This window comes from Electrona antarctica (assembly GCF_951216825.1).
Source record: "Electrona antarctica genome assembly, chromosome: 3".
Classification (NCBI taxonomy): domain Eukaryota; kingdom Metazoa; phylum Chordata; class Actinopteri; order Myctophiformes; family Myctophidae; genus Electrona; species Electrona antarctica.
Window position 1 is genome coordinate 30,846,862 of NC_136808.1, and position 21,727 is coordinate 30,868,588.

At 41.6% G+C, this 21,727-nt stretch overlaps 1 protein-coding gene across 4 annotated transcripts in view; it reads left to right on the forward strand.

Moving 5' to 3' along the window:
- The first annotated feature begins 1,268 nt into the window (after positions 1 to 1,268).
- neo1a (neogenin 1a) overlaps positions 1,269 to 21,727 on the forward strand; it is a 200,514-nt gene continuing 180,055 nt past the window's right edge. For all 4 annotated transcript variants that reach the window (XM_079496866.1, XM_079496868.1, XM_079496867.1 and 1 more), the window contains exon 1: positions 1,269 to 1,905. In XM_079496866.1, the coding sequence (XP_079352992.1) occupies positions 1,812 to 1,905 (94 nt within the window). In that variant the 5' untranslated portion in view covers positions 1,269 to 1,811. The remainder of the gene's footprint in view (positions 1,906 to 21,727) is intronic.

The following is a 21,727-nucleotide window of genomic DNA, read 5'->3' on the forward strand; positions in this document are numbered from 1 at the left end:
GACCTTCATAACAATATTATTTTAAACTTGATCTGAAATGTAAGACTAATCTCATTGTTTGATTTACAGCCAGCATGCACATATATACTCTGTGAGTCATGTTTTGATGAAATGTAAATAATGCTGTATCTATCTTGTTTATCTACAGGAAATACAGTTTTCCTAATATTTGGATTAAACATAAATAAACAATAATGTTGACTGTAGCTATACACTCCAAGCATAGCTATATAGGCCACACGAAGGGGCTTTATAGGTCTAGCCTTCATGACTGAGTTATATGAGATTACAATAGTATAGAGCGGCAAATTATTATAATTCAGTTTACTTTACTTTACTTTAGATATTTTTGAACTAGTTGAGGCTAACGATCCAACGATCATGCAAAGATGATGTTGGCCAAAGTAAAGATATGCTATTTATTATCCTACATATAACTTTAGCTAAGAGCCTGCCTGCTTGCTCAGGGGATGAATTGAATCTTGACCTTCAGGTCAAAATTCGTGTCAGATCTGTGTGTAGGTAAGACATGGACCTTTGACACAATCTAAATGTCTTAATCGAAGAGCAGGGAGACAAAATATATAACTCGAATGAACGAATGAATGAATGAATGAATGAATGAATGCATGAATGCATGAATGAATGAATGAATGCATGAATGCATGAATGAACGAATGAACGAATGAATGAATGAATGAATGAATGATAAAACGTTCCATAGTGCCGCTTTAAATGGATCCGAAAGACAGTGACCAAACTGAAAATAAATCCACATATCCATAATCCAAACAACGCCCGTCCATATTCCTGACACACCTGCAAGTATAGCCCCTAGGCTATACGAGTCACGACTCACGACACACACCGACAACTGCATCATTAATTTGGTTCAGAATAGCCTATGCGTGCCCTCTTATGATGAATTGAACATGGTTTTGTATTTAGTTGTGCTTGAATTGTATATGCCTACTGTAAATCTCCAATCTGTTAATAAATACTTCAATCAATCAATCAATCAATCAATAGTCAATATTTTTATCCCAGATATTATTTTTATAGCTGCATCAGGAAATCTCAAAATAGATCAAACAGATCAAATCAATTGTTTGAGCGAGTTGTGATTTTGCCTGGTTGGGCCGCCGGGGCTGGGGCTACGCTACTAACAGCATGTGAGTGGGAGTCAGTCGACTCGTAAACACCTTACCATGTTTTAGGTTTTGCCTGTACAGTAAGCCACAATCCCAACTTCCGTGGTAGCTCTCTACTCCACACCCTGTTTTCCGGGGAGCCGTGTGGGAATCCAGCCCTTCCATGCGCTGCTGCGTCTACGTTCTGTTCGTGAGCAGGAGGTGGCTGCGCTGGCGTTTCTACTCCGAGCTGAGTCGGATCTTCATATCTTTTCTATTGTCGCTATTCTTGGGTTTTACGCGTCTGGCACGTACATCGGAATAGATCGTATCGGTGTATTATCGTGTAATAGCGCGCGTTTGCCTGTGCCGGTGCCGCCGCGGCAATGGATTGATTTCAGTTTTCCTTCGACTCCCCCCCCTCCCCAAAAAGAAGCCTCGACCAAGTTGAGAAAACACTTTAACCTGCGGTTTCTTTCCGAACCATCTACATGTTTCATCCGGGCCAGTTTTAAAAGTCGCTGGTTCCGGATGTTTGGGTATATTTCGTAGGTGAGACATTGAACTTTTTTTTCCTCCGTTTTGTCTTGGGAGTGTATTTCAGGAGGTGGCCGAGGATATAAAAACACGGATTTTGCCCGGGGTTCGAGAAGCCTGCAAAGATTTCTTTTTTGAAAAGTGATGGCCGAGCGGGGAGCACGGTCGCCCCTCTCTCTCCTCTGTCTCACCTTTCTCTGCACGGCGACCACCGTGGCAACAAGACATGTCGACAAAGGTAAGGCATTCGCAACATTGTCTCCAGAATGCAACATGTTATTGTTGAATGCCCCCGTTAAAAGTTACAATGTATCACGAGTTAGTAAACCTTGGAATGCAAGTTATTAGCTCCAACAGACATGCTATACACTACAGTTTCAAGGTACCCAGCTATGTGTTTTCAATTCAATTCAAAGGAGCTTTATTGGCATGAGGAAACATACGTTTACATTGCCAAAGCAAGTGTCAAAATAATGAAAAGTGAAAACCGTTTAAAGAAATGGGGAAAGAATATACAGTTGGATGGGTACACACTACAGCATTGTGTTAAAACAGAGCCTTTAGCTAGATTGCGTCGTTATACAGGGTATGGAGCTTTTTTTAAACAAATAGCAGCAGTCTTTTGTAGACACTTTGGGACAATTAGCAGTGTAATTTAATTATTTGATATAAAATCCCTTCCTATATTTCTATGTTGATACAATGCTACACTCTTGTCTCTTTCTCTCTAAAGTCCCTATTGTCTGCTGAGGTGTTCTATCGGAAATGTCGACAGATCTTTCTATTTGTATTTGAATCTTTTCTTTATGCCAGCAGCCATCCGATCTGCCTACTGTACACCTCACTGACGTTTTCACTAAAACGCACTGGGATTTCTTTATTGTTATTTGCCAGTTAAAATGGCATGTGTAGCCTAGAATCGGCTATGTCTGCCATTGCAATCATATAACTGAAGGAGGGTGGCACTGGCAAGGACCTGGCCTGGGTCTGTAAAACCATGCACTGTCTGAGGCTGAAGACTCATTAGGGCTCACTGTCAGGTATTAAGCGAGCATCATCAGTCCAGCAGACATCTCATTACCTGAGCGTCAATACAGGTTTAGCTGATGGATAAACGGGACACAATGCATTTGCTTCTGTTAAATCCTTTTGAACGAGCAGAGAGTATGTATGTGTATGTGCAAATTGTGCATTGGTCGTATTGCTTTGGTGAATTTAGACTCCCCCCGTTATACTAGTCTTAAAGTTAAATGAATTCAGGTACTACTGCTCAGCTCTATTCTTCGGCACAGTCTGTGTAGGCTACTTTAATCACTCAAGCACATGTGACTGAGTCACTGTGGAAGAGTGATGAAAAGAAATCGCATGCACTTTCGCCCATTAGAATAACATACACAACACATACCTCATCATAGGCAATTTAATGTTTTTAACATAAAGACTTCCATTCAACAGCTCACATAGGCTACTTCATCATGGCAAATGAATATGATTCAACACAAATAGCTTCCCCTTTCAACAACCCAGTTCATCAGTGAAAGTAGTAGTTGAATTGACTGTAAGCAATGCTTAAATGTATAATGGTTTTGTTTTGTGTTGGGGAGGGGGGGGGGGGGGGGTGTATTGGATGTTCAAAATGCAGCCTGCGTTTTTATAGGGTTACTGTTCAGGTTATGAGAATGTGGAGAGAAGAGAGGTCTTCTAGTGATGGACCACAGCTAGCTAGCTGTTGAGCTGTTGCATGTGGAGAGTGATAAAAGACCCTCTCCTCCATGTGGTAGAAGCAAAGGGGAGAGGAGAAAGAGAGAAAAAAGGCCCCTCCTTGGCTTTGCTAGAGATCAGTACAAAAGAGAAATGGGGGTAGGGTGAAACAGGCCGACTGTCTGGAAAGTAATAAAACCAGGAGATTAAGGGGAGCGGGGAGTTCCTTTGGGAGCTCTGATTGATTCCAGAGAATTGGACTGGGACCCACACGTGGAGAGAGTCTCAAATTACTAATTGTGGGGTCCCCCTCACTGAAAATATCTGTTTATTCGAAACACATTTCTTTGAGGTCCACACTGCAGTCCTTAGCAAAGTGGAACCATGGCCAGAACTTGTTTTTTATCAAAGTTGGCAGAGTTGCAACCCTAGCTTAAAAGAGTTTCAATCCATCTCCTCCGTGCTCATTGGTTCCCATCTGCCTCTGGGGACAGGCATAATGAATATGCATAGTTTTTGTTTAAACAACCTGAAAAGTTCTGCCATATATTGAGGAGTCAAACCGCTACACATTGCTGCTATGGATCCATTCTCCTCTCTCAGCTCAAAATAGTTCACTAAACTCCTTTCAATTCTTCTGAAAGTTTGTCTTTGTAAACAACTCCTTGTCAGATGAGTGTAAAATCCATTTGGCTCCTATCTTATCTCTCTAATCCTTCTTGGAGGGAATTGCGCACTGATTGTCTCCCAGCAGACAATGCAAATAGCTTGCTGAAACGTAAACATTTGGCAACCCTTTCTGCTCCCACAGACCACTCTCATGGGTTTTATCCTCTCAGACCACCTTGGATGCACCGTGCCACAGACATTAAAAACAACAACCAGTGTTTTCTTTGCTACATTTAGGGCCCTTTCAGTGGACAAAGAACATCATCTAACATCTTTGTCTAAGTAGGGTTTTGGGAAGTTAAGGTGATTCTAAATGTATCATGTATGTATATATGGCAGGTGGATTCTAATATATATAAATTATGTTTAATCGGTGTTTATATGGCCGTTCTTATTTAAAATTACTCAAACTTGTTCTATGTCCATTGTCCCCAACATGTCGGCACATCTCACAACCCACTCAGATCCACTGGCCGAGACACCCCAAATTAGTAGTCCTAAGAAAACTGCAGTATAGCAGGCTGTCTATCAAAATTATAATTTACAGATGTAGGCTACTTAATTGTTTAGCACCGGTCCTCAGAGCAACAATACACCACAATTGTCAGCAGGATGACACAGTTGCCCTGGAGACTCAGCGGCTGTCTTTCCCATAAATGTCACTGTTTTCTGATCTTTTATTTATAGGTTGCATGAAGTCCTAATGACCTCTCTCCACTGAGAGATGGATAATTGCACACTTGGCCAAATGTTTGATTAATCCGTTTCACTAATGTTTTCATCTCCCATTAGGAGATGCTGCTAGTTTTTAGGGATGGAGAGACTGAGAATTTAGCTTTAATTAAAATTGGTTAGTACCTGCTGATCTAATCACAAAAACAAATATTTTCATATTTTTGGCGGATATATTGTTGAATAAATATGTCCCCAATAGGACCGGATATGCTCTACATTCTACAAGGACTCCTGTGCGTTCATGATCGAATGCGTCACAACAAGCTGTCCTATTTTGTCATGTTCATGCTAATGAAACACTAAATGGGATTATTATTTCATGTCAACATTCAAGTTTAACTAAAGTTTCTCACCTGTCCAAAGTAATTTCTGATACAGACATAAATCACCTTTTTTAATCAATCAAATGCTGTTATATCAACAGGGATAGGACCCTGTTGATATAACAGCATTTAGGTCAATGATATAACATTATGTAGTGATAACATAAATAGCAGCCAGTCATTGACTATCTGCTAGTCAACTTCATTAGTCTCGTCTTGGTTCGGTTGATGTACGACTACCGCCAACGCCAATACATTGATTTCTGGAAGGGGAAAAAAGAACAAAAACATCGGTAAAAATACTAATGATGCACCGAAATGAAAATTCTTGCCGGAAACAATTTGTTGTAGCATGGCTGTGACTGTTGTGTGTTTACTATCGTTGCCTCCCCCTTTCCCCCCTAATGTCCCTCCCACATTAATATTGCATATGATTCAGGTAAAACAATGGGTCTCTCTGTTCACCCATCACATTAATGTCACTCAAAACTGCAATAGCTAAACTCTTGTTGTTTTTCTGGCGTTGAATAATTTTCATGGTGCATTCACACACCAGGGAGATAAAGATAATCAAGTCAGTTGAATTGTGGGAAACAAGCTGCTGTTTTTTGGTCATGTTAACTTAATAATATGAACATGGAAATGATGATGGAATGTGTTTTGGCTCATTAATTCATGAAACCTGTGTTCTGTCTGCTGTCCCGGGTATAACTCGGGCACCGCCTGACCCTTGGACGGAGGAGTTGTGTGTTCCATATGTGCAGTGATCGGACCGACTGTTTCCGAAAAACAACACTGTCTGTCTGTGGGTCTGTGGGGGATGCACCCAATCTCGTGTGTGTTTGGGAAGTGTGTGAGCACCGGCTTCCCTGATTGGTCTAGCCAATCTGTCAACTTAACTGATTGGCCAGGATTCACGTCACATATTCGTGCCTTGGCAAGATGTCCTTTGGTTTGCCATTGTTCTGTTCACTCGGGACATCATGATATTGATTTTAATACTACGAGCCTTTATCGTTCGGGAGGAGTGTGGCACTCTGAAACACTGGGTGTGTTCGATATAGGCACGCTGACCGCACTGCCGATACAAACTACCGTAATTTCCGGACTATAAGCCGCTACTTGTTTCCCATGCTTTGAACCCTGCGGAGTGCGGCCTATACAACAGTGCGGCTAATCTATGGATTTTTACGGCCAAAGCTTTCTAAATCTATCTCTATGGCCGGCTATGGCCTCTATGCGGCTTATAGTCCAGAGCGGCTTGTATATGTACACATTTGTTTTTTCCCTAAATTTAGCTTTATATTCAGGTGTGCTTTATAGTCCGGAAATTACGGTAATAGGTGAGTGCGCTTCCGGTGTGCAACTGTGAATTTTCTGAACGCTCGGATAAAAATGCCTTTTATTAAAGAATGCAGCAGTGCTAATTGCTGTCCCAGCAAATTTCTAACACCCGTGGCACACGTGGTGAGTACTTTATATTTGAAATCTGAATGTTTATGTACACGTTTTCAGTGTAAATGTAGCGATCACGTAAAACTGGCTTCAGTTGCGTCATGACTGTCATGATTATGACAGTCATGTTTCAGGGCTACCTATGAACAAATTCGAAAGCTGTGTTGATTGAAGCTTTTTTCAGAACACATGTATAATATCTTAGATGAAAATAATAAGAATAACAAACCATTAGCCTCATAAAACATATCATATAACGACATTGCCATTTCATTTATGCATGACTGCAGTGTGCGGTCCTAGTTAATGCATCTCTTTTGCATAGCCGTTTCACGTCCTGGCTTACAAAGACAGAAGAGGAGCCAAGCTTCTGTTGTCTCATGTTCTAATCAATGCATGCCTCTCAGAATCATGGCATGATGTCAGCAAATGACAAATATGTGTATGAAGTAATATAAAAAGAAATCACCTTGGTGTTGTCAAGAAGAGGTTTGTACAGAGTGACTCTGCAGTAGTCTAGCTCTGTCTATGAGGGTTTGTCCCTCTGTGGACAGTCTGTGAGGAGATAATCTTGCAAACCATTGGACCGATCAGCACCAAATGTCTTGTGCACAGAACTACACACCGCCAGAGTAGGCTACAGACATACCTCCACAAATATTCTCGGTCTCTGATTGGGCTGAAACCTTGACCAAATTTGTCTGACCATAGGTTGATCACATGAAGTCGGAGAGCCACCCCATTCCCATCTGATCCGGCAATCCAGTCCACATTCAATTTTATAATTTCACCTGGAAATCATGTCGACCCAAAGAATTGATAGGCATGGTGGTTAATCCAAATGAGTATTACGCAAGGCAAGCTCAGCAAGAGGACTTGACCTAAACTTTTCCTAAAACGTTCTGTTGGTTCTGCCCGTGCCCTTGTTGTGTGCTGCCATTGGGCATCAGCTGCTGAGGATTATATGACACATACAATCTGTGCTTGTCAGATGAGCCTAGCCTAATGAGAGCTAGCCTTTGTTTATTTTATAGTTTATACTGAACCCTTACCCTTCCCGTAGCCCTGCATAACAAGAAACATAAAAGGGAGGATTGTTTGCAAAGCTTCTTGCCTGAAGCCGGAGAATCAGAGCTTGATGTTTCCAGCATATTCATCTGTAAAATCTTTATCTCAAAACTCTGAGAGAGATAGAGATGATAGTCTCCAAGTGTCTTTCACAGTTGACAGATGTTTCTACACCTGAGGGAATCCTGTCGATTTCACTTTTGAATCCAATTCGATGGGTTTACAGTTACACTGCGTTCACCATGTCTTGGCTTTAAACTTAACTATACAGCCTAATAGGTTATTACACATGGAAAATATATTAATATAATTCATGTAATTAATTTTGCTTATTATATTAGCTCATAATTATATGGTTATTAATTACCTTTTATTCCAATGAACCTTCAGTAGTCCCCCCCCCCCCCACCCCCAACCCCTGCACTTCACAGACCTGAAGTTATCCTCCACCGTGCTTTTGGATGCCATCCAGGGGGTGAAGGATTGACCTGAATATTAAAAACCTCCTCGGCTGCAGAGTCGAATAAACAAAATCTTAAACGTGCGTAAATGCACATTCATCAAAGACAATTTATGAGCATTTAAAAAAACAAGAGGAGAAGAATCCGTCTTATTTCCATGGGGGGGGGGGGGGGGGGCATTGCCCAATTTGGCTAGTGCAATTTGAACCTTGTTAACCCTGACCCAGTTAGTCATAATTCTTTTGATGGATCTTCTGTGTCCTAACAATGCAAGGGCAGGCCAGGGCTGACCTAATTTGCTGACCAAATTAACTTGTATTGTTTGAATTTCTTTCTAAACCTCACTCATCCTCATCTTCACTCACTGGTTGTGTGAGTGTGACACCATATTCTTGTTCAGACGGTGCAGTCTCAATTGCTCATGTGTATCTCTCTCTCTCTCTATGTCTCTCTCTCACTCTCTCTCACTTCAGTCAGTCAAAGGAGCACTTCATGTGCTGGAGGGGTGTGGGCAGTCAGTCACAGAGAGAGGATTGTGAACACTGCTCAAACAAGCTGCCTACCATCGTCTTGTGCCTGGCCCTGTGGCTTTTGGCAGCTTCAGATATGGTGGGATGTGTATGTTTGTACGGGTATTTGTATAGGCGTGTGCCACCCATCTGGGGATGAGCAGCTGTTTTTATCAGGGAGGTTCAGAGAGTTTTCTAGTTCTACAAAAAAAGGTGTTTGTTTACCTAGTTTTAACTGCGAGGGTGGTGAGAAATGTGGCTATTATTCTTTGTTCATTGACCATACATCAATGTGTTCTTGTGCAGTTGACAGGTTTTGTCACATAATTTAGTGTGTGTTGAGCTGGCAAAACAAAAGAGAGAGTTCTAGCTTTGCAACAATTTTGATTATGCCACATTTTTGAGGGCGCGCTAGCCCCTCCTATACACAGGTTTAATGTTTGTCTTTTGTTTTGTAAACGCATTGACAATGAAGGAAAAATGTACGTCATAATGTGTCATTTACGTCATATTGTCTCTAAATTGTTAATGGCGTTTAATGTTTGCGTTTGCACCGTTTGTTTTACATCACCATTACATCACCTAATCAATATGTTTTTATTGAATTGCTTTTAGCATGAACATGGTGAGCAGGCTCAGAACATTTGCAGTTCTAAAGTTACAGTTGTTTCCTCCAAATGTTTTGTATGTGGGCAGTTTAACAACTCAAGAGTTTTTGTTTGCCTTTGTACTTTGTAGTCAAATATACATGCAAACCACTACACTACACTTTTAGCCATGGCAGGCCTAGTTAAAATAAAATGGAGACAGAAAAGAAGAAAGTGTCAAAATGGCATCAGTACATTTTCCATGGCACTCCCCAGACACAGTTTTAGCAACTTGAGTTGAATCCACAAGTTTTACACGGATCGGAGGTTGCAGAAGTTGTTATAAGACTAGAAAAAACCTCTGCTAATGGACAACAATAAGTAACAGACTACATGCCATCTGCTCCTCCCACAGACTCCCACAGTTTCACCTGCTGCTATGGTGATCCCCGCAAAAGGTTTTTGCTAAACCAAACCAAATTAAATCTTTGTGAAGTGCAGCACAAGATAGAGACTCTTTTGTGCTTTTTCGCTCTCCCCTTTGGCATCAACCTGCACAGAGTGAAGTCGCTTTTTGGTGTTATTGGAGGCCGTTTCTTCTCGACTCGGAACACAGTTAAAGCTAACAGGTCAAAAGAGGCAGCCGAAATGGCGAAATTAAGTCTTTTTTGCACTAGCATGATGTAATGGAATTGGCTCTTTAGAATCATGCTATTTTTTGCCCCTTGAAACTTGAATAAAGGTGCTCCTCTGAAGCTCCTATATTGATGACTAATTTTCTGTTCATTAGACATGGTCACAACATCATCAGTAATTTAGACAGCTTTAATAAAATGTTATAGAGTAAGCTGTAAGTCTTATGGAAAGGGATATAACGGGATGACAAATGCTGTTGCAAATGTCGAGCTCAGACATTGCTACAGTGGAAAACGGTAGCCTCTGGGTGATTTCAAAAACTTTGTCAAGACCATCAAGGAGGCAAATCTCAGTCGGTTCACGCACCACAATACCGTTCGGAGGGCCCATTGTGTTTGGTAGGGCTGGGCGATCTGGACTAAATGTAGTAATTTTTTTTCTACCAAATGTTAAATGAACTCAGGATTTTACAGTCAGAAGATGGCCCCTTCAGAACAGTAATTAAAACGGACATGTGCTATTTTCCAGTATGTTGGAGGCTGTTTTGCTTATCTCCAGGTGATGCTCTCGACATGGCTGCAAGAAGGATTGTGACAGGTCTTTTCTGAATGGTTGGCCCTACATGTCACAGGACAGCTGGGCTCGACTCCCTCAGGTTGATGAAGAAACTGAGCACAGCATCTGGGACAACAGTCCCCTGAGCTAAATACAGATATGACCTTCCTCTGCTTGATCTAGACGGAGACAGGGTGAACATGGCGAGGAGTCGGAGGATGTTAGCCCATGGAGATGGGATGCTCCCATCTGCCTGAAGGTCAGGACAAGCCAGGCAGTGATAGAAAGCAGCTGCATCAAGTCTCTTACACTACTGGTTACTGGTTCCTTAGTGGTTCTCAACCTGGGCTGCCGAAGATCACGGGGGAGGGGGGGGGGGGGTTCATCCACTGTCTGTCTGTATGATCTCAATGTGAAGTGAAGTGCAACTTGTGATTATTATTATTATTTTGCCCGCGTGCGTGTACGTGTACGTGTGTGTGTGTGTGTGTGTGTGTGTGTGTGTGTGTGTGTGTGTGTGTGTGTGTGTGTGTGTGTGTGTGTGTGTGTGTGTGTGTGTGTGTGTGTGTGTGTGTGTGTGTGTGTGTGTGTGTGTGTGTGTGTGTGTGTGTGTGTGTGTGTGTGTGTGTGTGCGTGTGTGCGCAGCTTTTGTCCAATGTAATAAGAGGGGCTCCAAGTGGAAAGGGGCTTTGGAAATCACTGCCTAAAGCTTTGTCCCTTGAACCTTGACCCGGCAAACCGCCCACCCCACCCATAACAAAATGGACGGGGGACAGCAGCCGGGAGCACCTGCAGAATGGCAGTCAAGTGGCATTCCAGTACAAGACCCCCAGACACAGATGTCATATGAGACAAGAGGGACATGTTTGCAGAAGGGGGGTGGGGGGAGTTAAACGGCAGAGGTTTTAGCGTGGTGGGACATTAATGGGGAGGGATGGGCTGCCAGCTGCTACCTTGCAACCCTAACGAGATACCCTATCAACAAGGATGGGGGACAGATTTTAATGGCTATAATTACATGTAGTTGATTTGCTATCACCATAGGACAAATGTACATATCTGGACAAAAACTCTTAAAACAATTCAAAAGACAATTCACACAGGACAATTTCCTTTTTGAACAGACAAAATTGGAACTGGAATGCTCTCTTTTGATTGGATACATTTGGTATCCCGACCTGAAAATGTATTTTCTGTTTACTAAAGAGCTAGAGAGGTGGGGTGAGACCCCTTTTGCCCAACAAACACCTTGTACAGTATAGAAACAAGTGGAGATCCAGGCACACTTAATAGTTAAAAAGGAGGAAAACTTTATTAAACCGACATGTTTCGACCTATACAGGTCTTCAGTATAGGTCGAAACATATGTCTGTGTGCCCGGGATCTCCGCTTTTTACTATAGATGTGTTATCCCGATTGATCCTAGGAGCACCTTTTTACTATTTTTATATTTTGTATACCTGCACATCTCCTGAGCACCTGGTTGCTTCCTTGCCTCTACCTTGTACAGTATGTTGTACAAAACTGATTCAACTGACTCCAGATGCTATATCTGACAACTTGACAAGCGGCCACTACTAGGTATTATGAACTATGTAAAGCCACAACAACATATCCCATGTTGGGACCAACTGAATTCCACTTGGAAATGTGTGAAGGGCATGAGAAGGAAGGCACTGCAGGAAACCACTTTGATTGTTCATGACAGCTAAATACATTTTCTGGTTTCATATACTTTTTTATTATATACATATACATTTATTTGGAGTGGTTTGAATTAGTCCTGAGTGCATACGCATGACATTCAAGATTTTAGGATGCCCTGTGAACACACATGCATTCAAATACAGTATAAGTGATACACACACAGACACACGGAAAACGGAAGCCTAAAACATGTCCTGCTGTCTATTTATACCTTATGCTGTGCGAGTGGAATATGGTCCATCAACGCTGAATACAAAATTACATTTCACAAAAAAGTGTGAAAAGGAGCTTAATTCACATCTGTTTATGGTTACTGTCAACCCTAATAACATTCCCCATGCGGCAATGGCTTATCCATCCAAGAGATTAACAGTTTCATTAAATCTGAGTCCACATTAAACTCCTTTCACGTCCTTTCATTGACGTTGTCAGAACTGGTTGAAGTTACAAAGGGGTAGAGATTTTATTAGCCAATGCTGGCTAGTGGGGTGCTTTTTGTTCTGAGACTGACTGGGGACCTAATGATGAAGTTCCCTAACCCTCTGCAGACCACTGTGTCCTTTGTCCCTCTGCCTTTCCCCTGACAGTTCCGCTGCATTCCCAGCCTGGCGGGGCAGTGTCGCTGGACCAGAGCCGTGTCACGCACCCCCATTGGCCCCAAATGACCGAGGTGGGGGGGTCAGGGGTTCAAGTGTTCCCCGTGAGGCGATGCCCGGTGACACTACGGCACAGCCCCCATGCTAGCAATGCTTGTCATTAATTTTCAATGAGAAAGGAATTGGTTGGCCTTGCGACTATGGGTACATGATATTGATTCTTCCCATGGTCATATTCACCAATATCGATCAATGATGATACCAATATTGCAATATCAGTTTACATCTGTAGGATTTACCGTACACAAGTTACGGTAAATTTGTATTGGGACTGTGTTGCTGGGTGCAAATGCAAATGTCTAAACAAACACTCCTTTGTTATGAACTGATTTATAAGGCCAAACTCTACTACAATCCCAAGGACCGGATTGAAACAAGCTGCAATACAGAAGTGTGGTTCTTCAGATATGATTACATTATGCTTTTTCAATCATTCTCTCTGAAATATAGCACTACAATCCAGAGGTGCGCTATATTTCGAGATGTTGGATCTTCAGGTAGCTTGTTATCTTTTGTATCGCATGACTGAGGCTGAACAGTCAAATAGCAAATTTGTTTTTGAGAGACTTTGTCTACTGTTTGGGTAATATAATACAGATGTTTTCACCAACGTGAATACTGCCAACGTGTGGTTGGCACATAATGCAGTATCCCCAACATATTTATCTTAATAACCTCTTTGGAGAATATCATGGAAATGGGCCTCTCTGTCTTAGAAATTATTATTATTATTTTTTTCGTATTGTCTTTTTGTTTTGTTTTTGTTGTCTGTCTTTTCATCAATAAAAATTAAGTGGAAAAAAAAAAAGAAATTAGTTATTTAACATACATGTTTCCCCACTTCTTGCCCTAAAACTCACCCCAAACAATATGGTGATGAAATAGAAATTTAGTTCCATTATATATACAGGTTTAATGTTTGTTTTTAGTAATATTGTCCCTAACACAAACATTAAATGCCATTAACAATAAAGAGAATTTAATGTTTGTTTTGTCACCGTTTGTTTTACATCACCATTAATTACATCACCTAATCAACATGAGTTAGACTTTAATATATTAGCGCCCCTCACTTCACACAGGTGTGATTTAGTTTTTTAGACAAAATGGCAAAAGATCATTACTTAAACCTTTTTCAAAGGTGCTTAATCAAAGTTCAGCATCCATGTGTGTGGTGTTGTTTTTGGTCAACACAGGGGCAGTCTGTATTGATAAGATTTCCTGAGCGGAAACGATAGCGTGAAATGCAGGAAGCCATTAGGAAGCTAGGGCCTCATGTCTTTCCTCCGCTGAGTAAATAGTGTCACCCCCCGCCCACCACCACCACCCCTTTTTTTTTTAGCCACAGCGCTAGCAACAAAAAGTAGGAGCGAGCTTGTTGTGTCCCTATTTGACCAGTTTAGTCAATTAGTAACACAACAAGCTCATACAGATTCTCGTTGTTGTTCATTTTCTGTTGGTGAGAAATGTCAGATCTGAAGCTCAGAACCTATAGCCACTACTGTTATGTTGTTAATTTGTTACTTTTTAAAGGTATTCTTTCAAATACAAATTTAACAAAAACTATGTCAACAAGTCAGTTTTTGTTTGTATTATTTAATATTTATTATTATTTTGCATATTATTTTTGGAGTATGAGAGTCTTGTTTTCTCTCTCTGTCTGTATATTGAGGAAATATTGAATTGCATATTGAACCGCTTTAGGGGATATTTTGCCCTTTGTGAATCAGATTGTTGCAAAAGGTAACTCAGTATTTTAGTCCAGATTCCAGAACAACCCAAGGCAGGCATCTCTCCACACAGTTTATAGACCATGCCATATGAATCACATGCAGAAAAACTGAATTGTCACTCTGAAACTTTATATGGGACACAAAACAAAAGTGTCCTCAGTTATGTAACGTGCATGGAGCCTGCGGAAGTCCTCAGCAGCTAGGTGTTTACTATTTGGTAGCTACACCTGGCTGCAACATCCTCATTTTCCTCTGGTATGCAGTGCTGAGTCACACCAACAGACAGGGTTAAACTACCACCTGCGTATCCCTCTAGAGGAAGGCAGTTATGTCCTTTAATGTACACCATAAGCTTATTTGAGCTGGTGATGACCTGTATTTGAGAACATTGGTAATGTAGCTTTGTGGATTGAGGATACTTTTTCAATGACGCCAACTTTAGCATTATACAAATGCAATGATTTATGTTGCAGCAGTGTTCACTCTCTCCAAATATAGACATTAGCTTGTAAGTTGTAGCTTCATTAATGAAGATACATCCTAAAAAATCGAATGGACCCCAAATGGACCAGTTTGGATCATTCTGGCTCCAACCATACGTGAAGGATCAGTAGATATAATGTGGTACACATAATGGCTAAAACTAAAGTACTTGAGCATTACGGATATGCACAGATTAAGTCCAGGCATCCAATCTCAGGCTGTTCCCTGTCCACTTTACCTGGGATTTACTAGCATACGAAAAGGAAATGAGATGAGATGAAGCGATAAATCTGGAGCAAAGCCTCTCCTCTGAGAATATGAGACACACGCACTGCATCGTCAGTCACCAGAAGCGCAAGGACTTAATTTCCAATAAATTGGTATTGGATGGCAGGGTAGAAGATCGCAGTGGTCCTTCAAAGTAGAGCTTCATCTAACTAATGCCATTGTCAGTTTGACCATATATTTTCCCCTTTTAGATGTCTACCCTCTAATGATGTGGGAATGGTATTGATGTAGCCATACAGTGACTTGTTTGGAATGTGACTGGTGAGGAAAAGGGCTGATGAGGCCAGCCCTCCTTTTGTTGTAGTCTGTTTAGCCTCCAGCCGTGTGCTTCACTTAATGCCAAGTGTCTACCCACTACGCTACAGATTCATGCAGCGTCTTGTCGACTGGTACAGATTTCAGCGCATCCCAGTAGAATCCCGGGCAGTTAATTTAAGGGTAGTTAAGTGATTTAGCATCTGTTTTTTATAGGGCCCCAGCGAGACGAAACTGCTAACCCCCTATGCCTCCTCCGCCCATCTCTGTCTATGCCTGTGGCGTCAAGGCTCCTTTTTGAATTTCAATCAGTCCTGAATGAATTGCTGTGCAGTGTGTGTTTATAGGAGGGGGATGGTGACGAGGTGGGTTTGTAGTGGTGGTTGTCTGTGTGTCGATCAGATATTTAGTGTGACCAATGGGCCGCTCACTGGAGGCTTGTTGGTGTGTTCTCAGGGGGGCACATGGCTTTAACTGCTGCCCGCGGGGCGAACCCTGCCCTTCCATCTCTGACACACACACACACACACACACACACACCCTCCCTACTACTACTAGAACACAAGCAGCGCAATCAATAACAGCCTCAGCCCCCACCCCCCCTTCTCATCCTTTGGTCAGCCACCCCCTGCTTTCCATTTATCAGCACTGTGTTTGATGTTGGCTTCATCATTCTCTGTCAAAGCCCTTACTCTCCCCCCCCCCCCCTCCTCCCCCTCAACACCTCTGTTTGTGTAATTGTATTAGATTCTCCACGGTGGCACAGTGATTTGGCCAGCCGTAGCTGTTTGGAAGCCAGGGGCTTTTCCCTCATGCGCCTAATAACCAGCCATTTGTTTAAGTATCTTTTTTTATTTTTTTATTAATTTCAATATGCCGTTGTGTCATCATCTTTCTCTGAGCAACACACGTATGTTTTTAATTTTTATGTCAGATAATTTTAGCCTTTTTTAAATTTGTGCTGCTGTTGTTTCGGCTGTTTCTCAAAAGTTTGTAAACTGGGAACCCACCAAATAGCCTAACAATATTATATGGTGAGGTGGACAGTAGAGATTCCTTGAAAATTGTGGCTTCATGTTTTGATTGTAGAAATTGAATTGGACAACATTTGGGTGGAAAACAAATGTCTGGTATGCACCGTCCTTGCACACATGCACATATCACTGGAGATGTGTAGATTTAGATTATATTCACTGTGGAATATTGTCTGTAAACACATTGATTAGCACATTCCTTAAGAATCAACCTGCTAATGAGCACTTCGGCAGTAAAACAATTAACAAATATGTAAATGTAAAACTTAAGCATTAGCATATCAAGGCCTACACTATATATTTATTTTTGTGTAATTTTATTGAACCCATACATAATTGTACTAATTGTTGAGATAATGAGATTTGCCACTGCTGCCTGATGAAATTGTGTCTACTCTGCAGTCTCTGTTATAGACAAAAACGAAGGTGGAATGTGTCAAAGTGTAATGCTTCATTCTTAGTTGCATGCCAAAATTAGCAGAACTACATGCTCAGCTTGTGCTTGTATTAGTCGATTTTGTTATTTTTGGCCTGTGACATAGGCGCGCAACCAAGTATAATTCAGGCTTTAGTGTGTCAGAATGAGGCGTAGCCGCGTAGCAAGAGAATCCCTCTTTGCCGACTATGCACTCACTACAACCTTGACTGCCACATTAGATCTCTTTCCCCATACAGCAAGCAACCATTAATAATGGATACAGCTCCCCCAAGCTCCCCCCCCCCAAGGCAAGGCGTCTGCTGCCCCTCTCTCGGGCACCCCCCACCCTTTCATACCTTCCCCATCCCCCTTTTATTTCAGCTGTGAAACTACTGCTAGCCAGAAACCATGGCAGGTGTGCATACATCATCACTGCACAGGGCAGGCCACACAGCCTGCAGCTCCCAAACATTCGCCGTCAGACACAGGCCCACCTGCCTCCGAACAGGAACATTGTTGAATATTGGCTACTTGCTGTACACAACTACACATATTGCGTCCGGCCCGTCCATTGCTTTGCACCGGTAGCTGTTATCGTGTGTGGTGATGAGGAAATGAAGCCAAGAACTGCAATTTGAATTGATATTTTAGACAAAAATATATAGGGCAAACCATGTTTAACAAGATAAGCGCATTGTCAATGATTCTCTCAAAGTGACTCTACGTTACTTTGTGAGCATGTGTTGGGCAACGGAATGATCTTTCTAATTGCCAGTTGCAACTTGTCTCAGTAACTAGTTAGTCAGTTAGTAATAACTGTTGTTCTAACTAACTGCTTCGTTGAGATCCAACATCATGCTGAATGTTGGCCAGACCCAATTTAATTCCTTGAGACTTAAATTGTGAGACATCATAGGATTAGGATCCTTTTTGTTGTTGTTGTAAATGACCAGATTCATAGCTCTCACATCTTTAGCTCAGTTTGAGTGACAGTCATTTTGCACAGACATTTTTATTTTATTTTGTTAGATGATATCTGAATCCAGATGCAAGAAAGTGCAGCACGCCAGCCACATACTGTCTGTAGGGATGTGATTGGATGAGAACGATGGTTGAATAAGAAGAGAAGCTTTTGTGAAAAATGAATCTTACTCATGCCATTTCCATTGTAAGGATATTTTGTTTTGTTTTTCATGTTTGCATTGTAGTCATGGTTATTACACTAGAATCTAGCCATCTAAAATTTCATTTAACATATACGTAATGACATTTTGATCTGGAAAAGCTCCCTAATTCAATCCCTTGGAAGTTAATGTGGACTGACTTGGCTCCCAGTTGTCTTGTGTAGATTGACACTGCCTTGTTGCTCTCTATCATGACAATCGGACGGATTAAATGTGTTTAGGCGTGTCTATTATACAGGAAACAAAATGGCTCTTCCGTTTCATGTTGTTGGCCAGAGTGGGTTACTATGGTAGAGGTGCTCTTGACCTGACAGCACAAGTTGTATATTCGATGATATACAACCTGTGCTGTAGTGTCGGGCGTTTTAGCGAGGGTTGTTTTTCCATAGCAGACAGCATCTCTTGTGTCGCACAGTCACAGTGAATATCGAACACCTCCATGGCAGGTAGTAGATTTCCTCTCAAAAAAAGATGCTGCCAGACACTGTCAGACACTTAGCTCTTATCCTGCTGTCACGGTCAAACTAAAGTATAATAGAATCAATGACAAGAAAAAGGGGAGGTGTGTGTGTTGGGTTGGGGGCTCAGCAGGAGGCCCGGTTGACAGATTAAGGACAGGTTTACAACATTCCCGGCAGAGAACTCATTGGACATTCCTCAACAGAGTGCCTGTCCACCCACTTCCACGGGATTATGTTTATCTGCTCTAACTTAATATCCTCCTATACGTTTGTGTGAGTGCCTTAATGGAGTTTTAAGCGATGCATAGAATCCAGCAATACTGTTAAGTGGGAGGATTGCACTGCTGTTGACACAATGCTTTGCATACAGGAGAATACTCAATTACTCTGGCCTGAATGTTTTCACATTGTCAGAGGGCAACATATCCACTGTTAAAACTCTTTGCTATGTGAGATGATCATCAGTGGTATTAACTGCTGAATCTCTTTGAGGGAGAATGTCCATTAATGTATACATGCAATGCTAATGGACTGTGCAGTGTGCACTGATACTCTTTATTCTTGAGAGTGTACAAAATGGAATCAAATGGCCCTTTAAGCGTCCATTTGGTTCCAATTGTACACATTTGTTACTGCATAGTTTACATGCACCCAGCAATAATCTCTTAAAGGACCACTTCACCACTTTTCAACCTATCTTCATATAATAGGTCCTCAGTAATAAATAAGCATGATAAAATGGCACAATTTGTTTCTACTCAGTCTGCGTCTCATAGGAGGGCTGTGGGCAGTTCAGAAACCCGTCCACCAGTGACATCATCGATGGGGAATCCAAGCTAATAAACTGCAGGCTTTCTAGTCCTGAAAAGTTGCAATGCGAAGTTTGCGAGGTTTGCAAGGTTTCTAAACTGCCCACAGCCCTCCTATGAGACACAGACTGAGTAGGAAAAAATTGTGCCATTTTATCATGATTATTAGTGAGGACCTATTATATGAAGATAGGTTGAAAAGTGGTGAAGTGGTCCTTTAATTTGGCAATGAAATATTGTTGACCTTTTTCTTAATCAAAGGCCATATTTCAGCCATATTGTGGTAGAGACCTGCAATTTGCAACTGGTCTTCTAACTTCTAGCCAAAATAAATGTTTTTCTGTAAATATATACATTTACTACTCCTAGTATTTGATGATTTCTTGTATAGTTTTGTGTTTGTATGTCTTTGTGTCTTGATTAATTGAATACATAGGACCACAATGGAAACAAGCCCTCAGGGATGTTTGAGTTATCCTTTTTCCATTATAACTAGGAAACAATGATGATATTTTGGGGGACTGGAGGAGGAAGCATTGATCTTCAGAAGTTGAGAGCAATATCTGTCACAATCTGTTTTCCCTGGCCTCTGGAGAACATCCTCTCCCCTCTGCCCTCCCCACCTCCAGACTATCTGTCTTGCTGTCATCCCATTGATCCCCTCCTGCTCTCATTAATATGGAGAAAAGGCCATTGAGCGGGAGATGGGAGGCTACTGCCACTCTTTTACATTGAGGAGGTGTGTAAATAGAAAAGGGGGAATCATTCATGGAGCTTTAGGGGTAGGCCCAAAAGCTCAGGGGCTGCTTTTCATTGCTGCCAGCTACTTGCAAAATGTCCCGACTGGCCAGCAGGAATAAGAAGGCTCTTACAAATAGCCTGTAAACAGACAAAGGTGTGCACAACATGCCGCTGAAGTGGGTATAAGATGTTTAACCTTTTACATCTGCTTGTGGATTACAAAACCCTTTTTGTTAGAGGAAGGTGCACAGAAACAAGATGTTTAAAAATGCCTGCATGGAGTCACCCTGTTGAACAGAATCCAGCTTATAGTTTGAATCCTAAGTAAACATAAACACAAAAGTGTTGTTATTGAGCCGCAGACATGCTCTGTCTTTCTCACCTACTAAATCATGGAAGAGGGGGTTTGATTATTGTTTACCCGCATTTTGATTTGCTGAGTCGGCTGAAAATTAAACACACATCTCAAATTCTCCCTGGGAACATCGTTCTCAAGTGATTTGTTTCTATTTTTTCAGATGTTGTATTTTTCATTTGAGCTTCTTCATTTACATTCATATTGAATTTGTTGTGAGCCATATGCTCCCCGGCGTTGTCATGGGATACAAGTCGGACCGTTGTTTCTTTTCCAGAGGCAGCCAAGCACATTCATTTGTATTTGTTTAAAGGGATGAGATAAGGAGAGGCATAGGTCTTCCTTGGGTGTTGAGGAAATATGCCAGATAAAGCCAAGAGGAGGTTGCTATCATCCCTTGTTGCATGTCATTGTGATGGATGCCAACCGGCAACAGGTCCTCCGTTCTTGTCATGTTGTGCCAATCTGTATAATAATTCACAGCCACTTGCTATTTCAGTAGTAAAACTATGAACACTTTCCCCCACAAACAATACAAAACAATTGCACAAAATGTACAAAATTACCCACACACCGTCCGCACTTGCAATATGAACACAGGGCTTGACATTAACTTTTGTCTTGCCAAATACGTTTATAAACGTAGCTAGGCTAATGGGACCTATCTATGCCAGCTACGCTTGCGTGATTTCTTTCTACGTACGCTTTAAGACATAGACCCGCCCTTGGTGACGCCCTGCACGGCCCGCCTGCCTCTCTTATTGGCTAGCTATGCTGCTGCTGTCAGAAGAAGAGTAAAGGAAGTAGGGAGAGAAGTAGGGAGATGCTTAGCGATAATAATATTAAAACGTTAGCGATTTAGCGATAATAATATTATTATATATAAAGGTAAGCCTTGTAACTGTAATTGTCTCGTGAACACTTCTTTTTGTTGTAGTTTGCACAGAACGAAAAGCGATTTAGCGATAATAATATTAAAACGCCAACATTTATCTGTCGCCGCATGACATAATCATAATCATGACATGATTCATGACGGTGAACTATGGCTTACGTTTACGTCCTGTGTGCATGTGTAGGCAAAAGTGTGTGTTTATGTAAGTGTGCTCATGATATGATTTTCTGTAGTGTGTGTGTGTTGCTGCAGAAGCTTTGATTGCACTGCTTTTCTTGAGAGGGCGGGTCTATGTCTTAAAGCGTACGTAGAAAGAAATCACGCGCTACGCTTATAAGAATA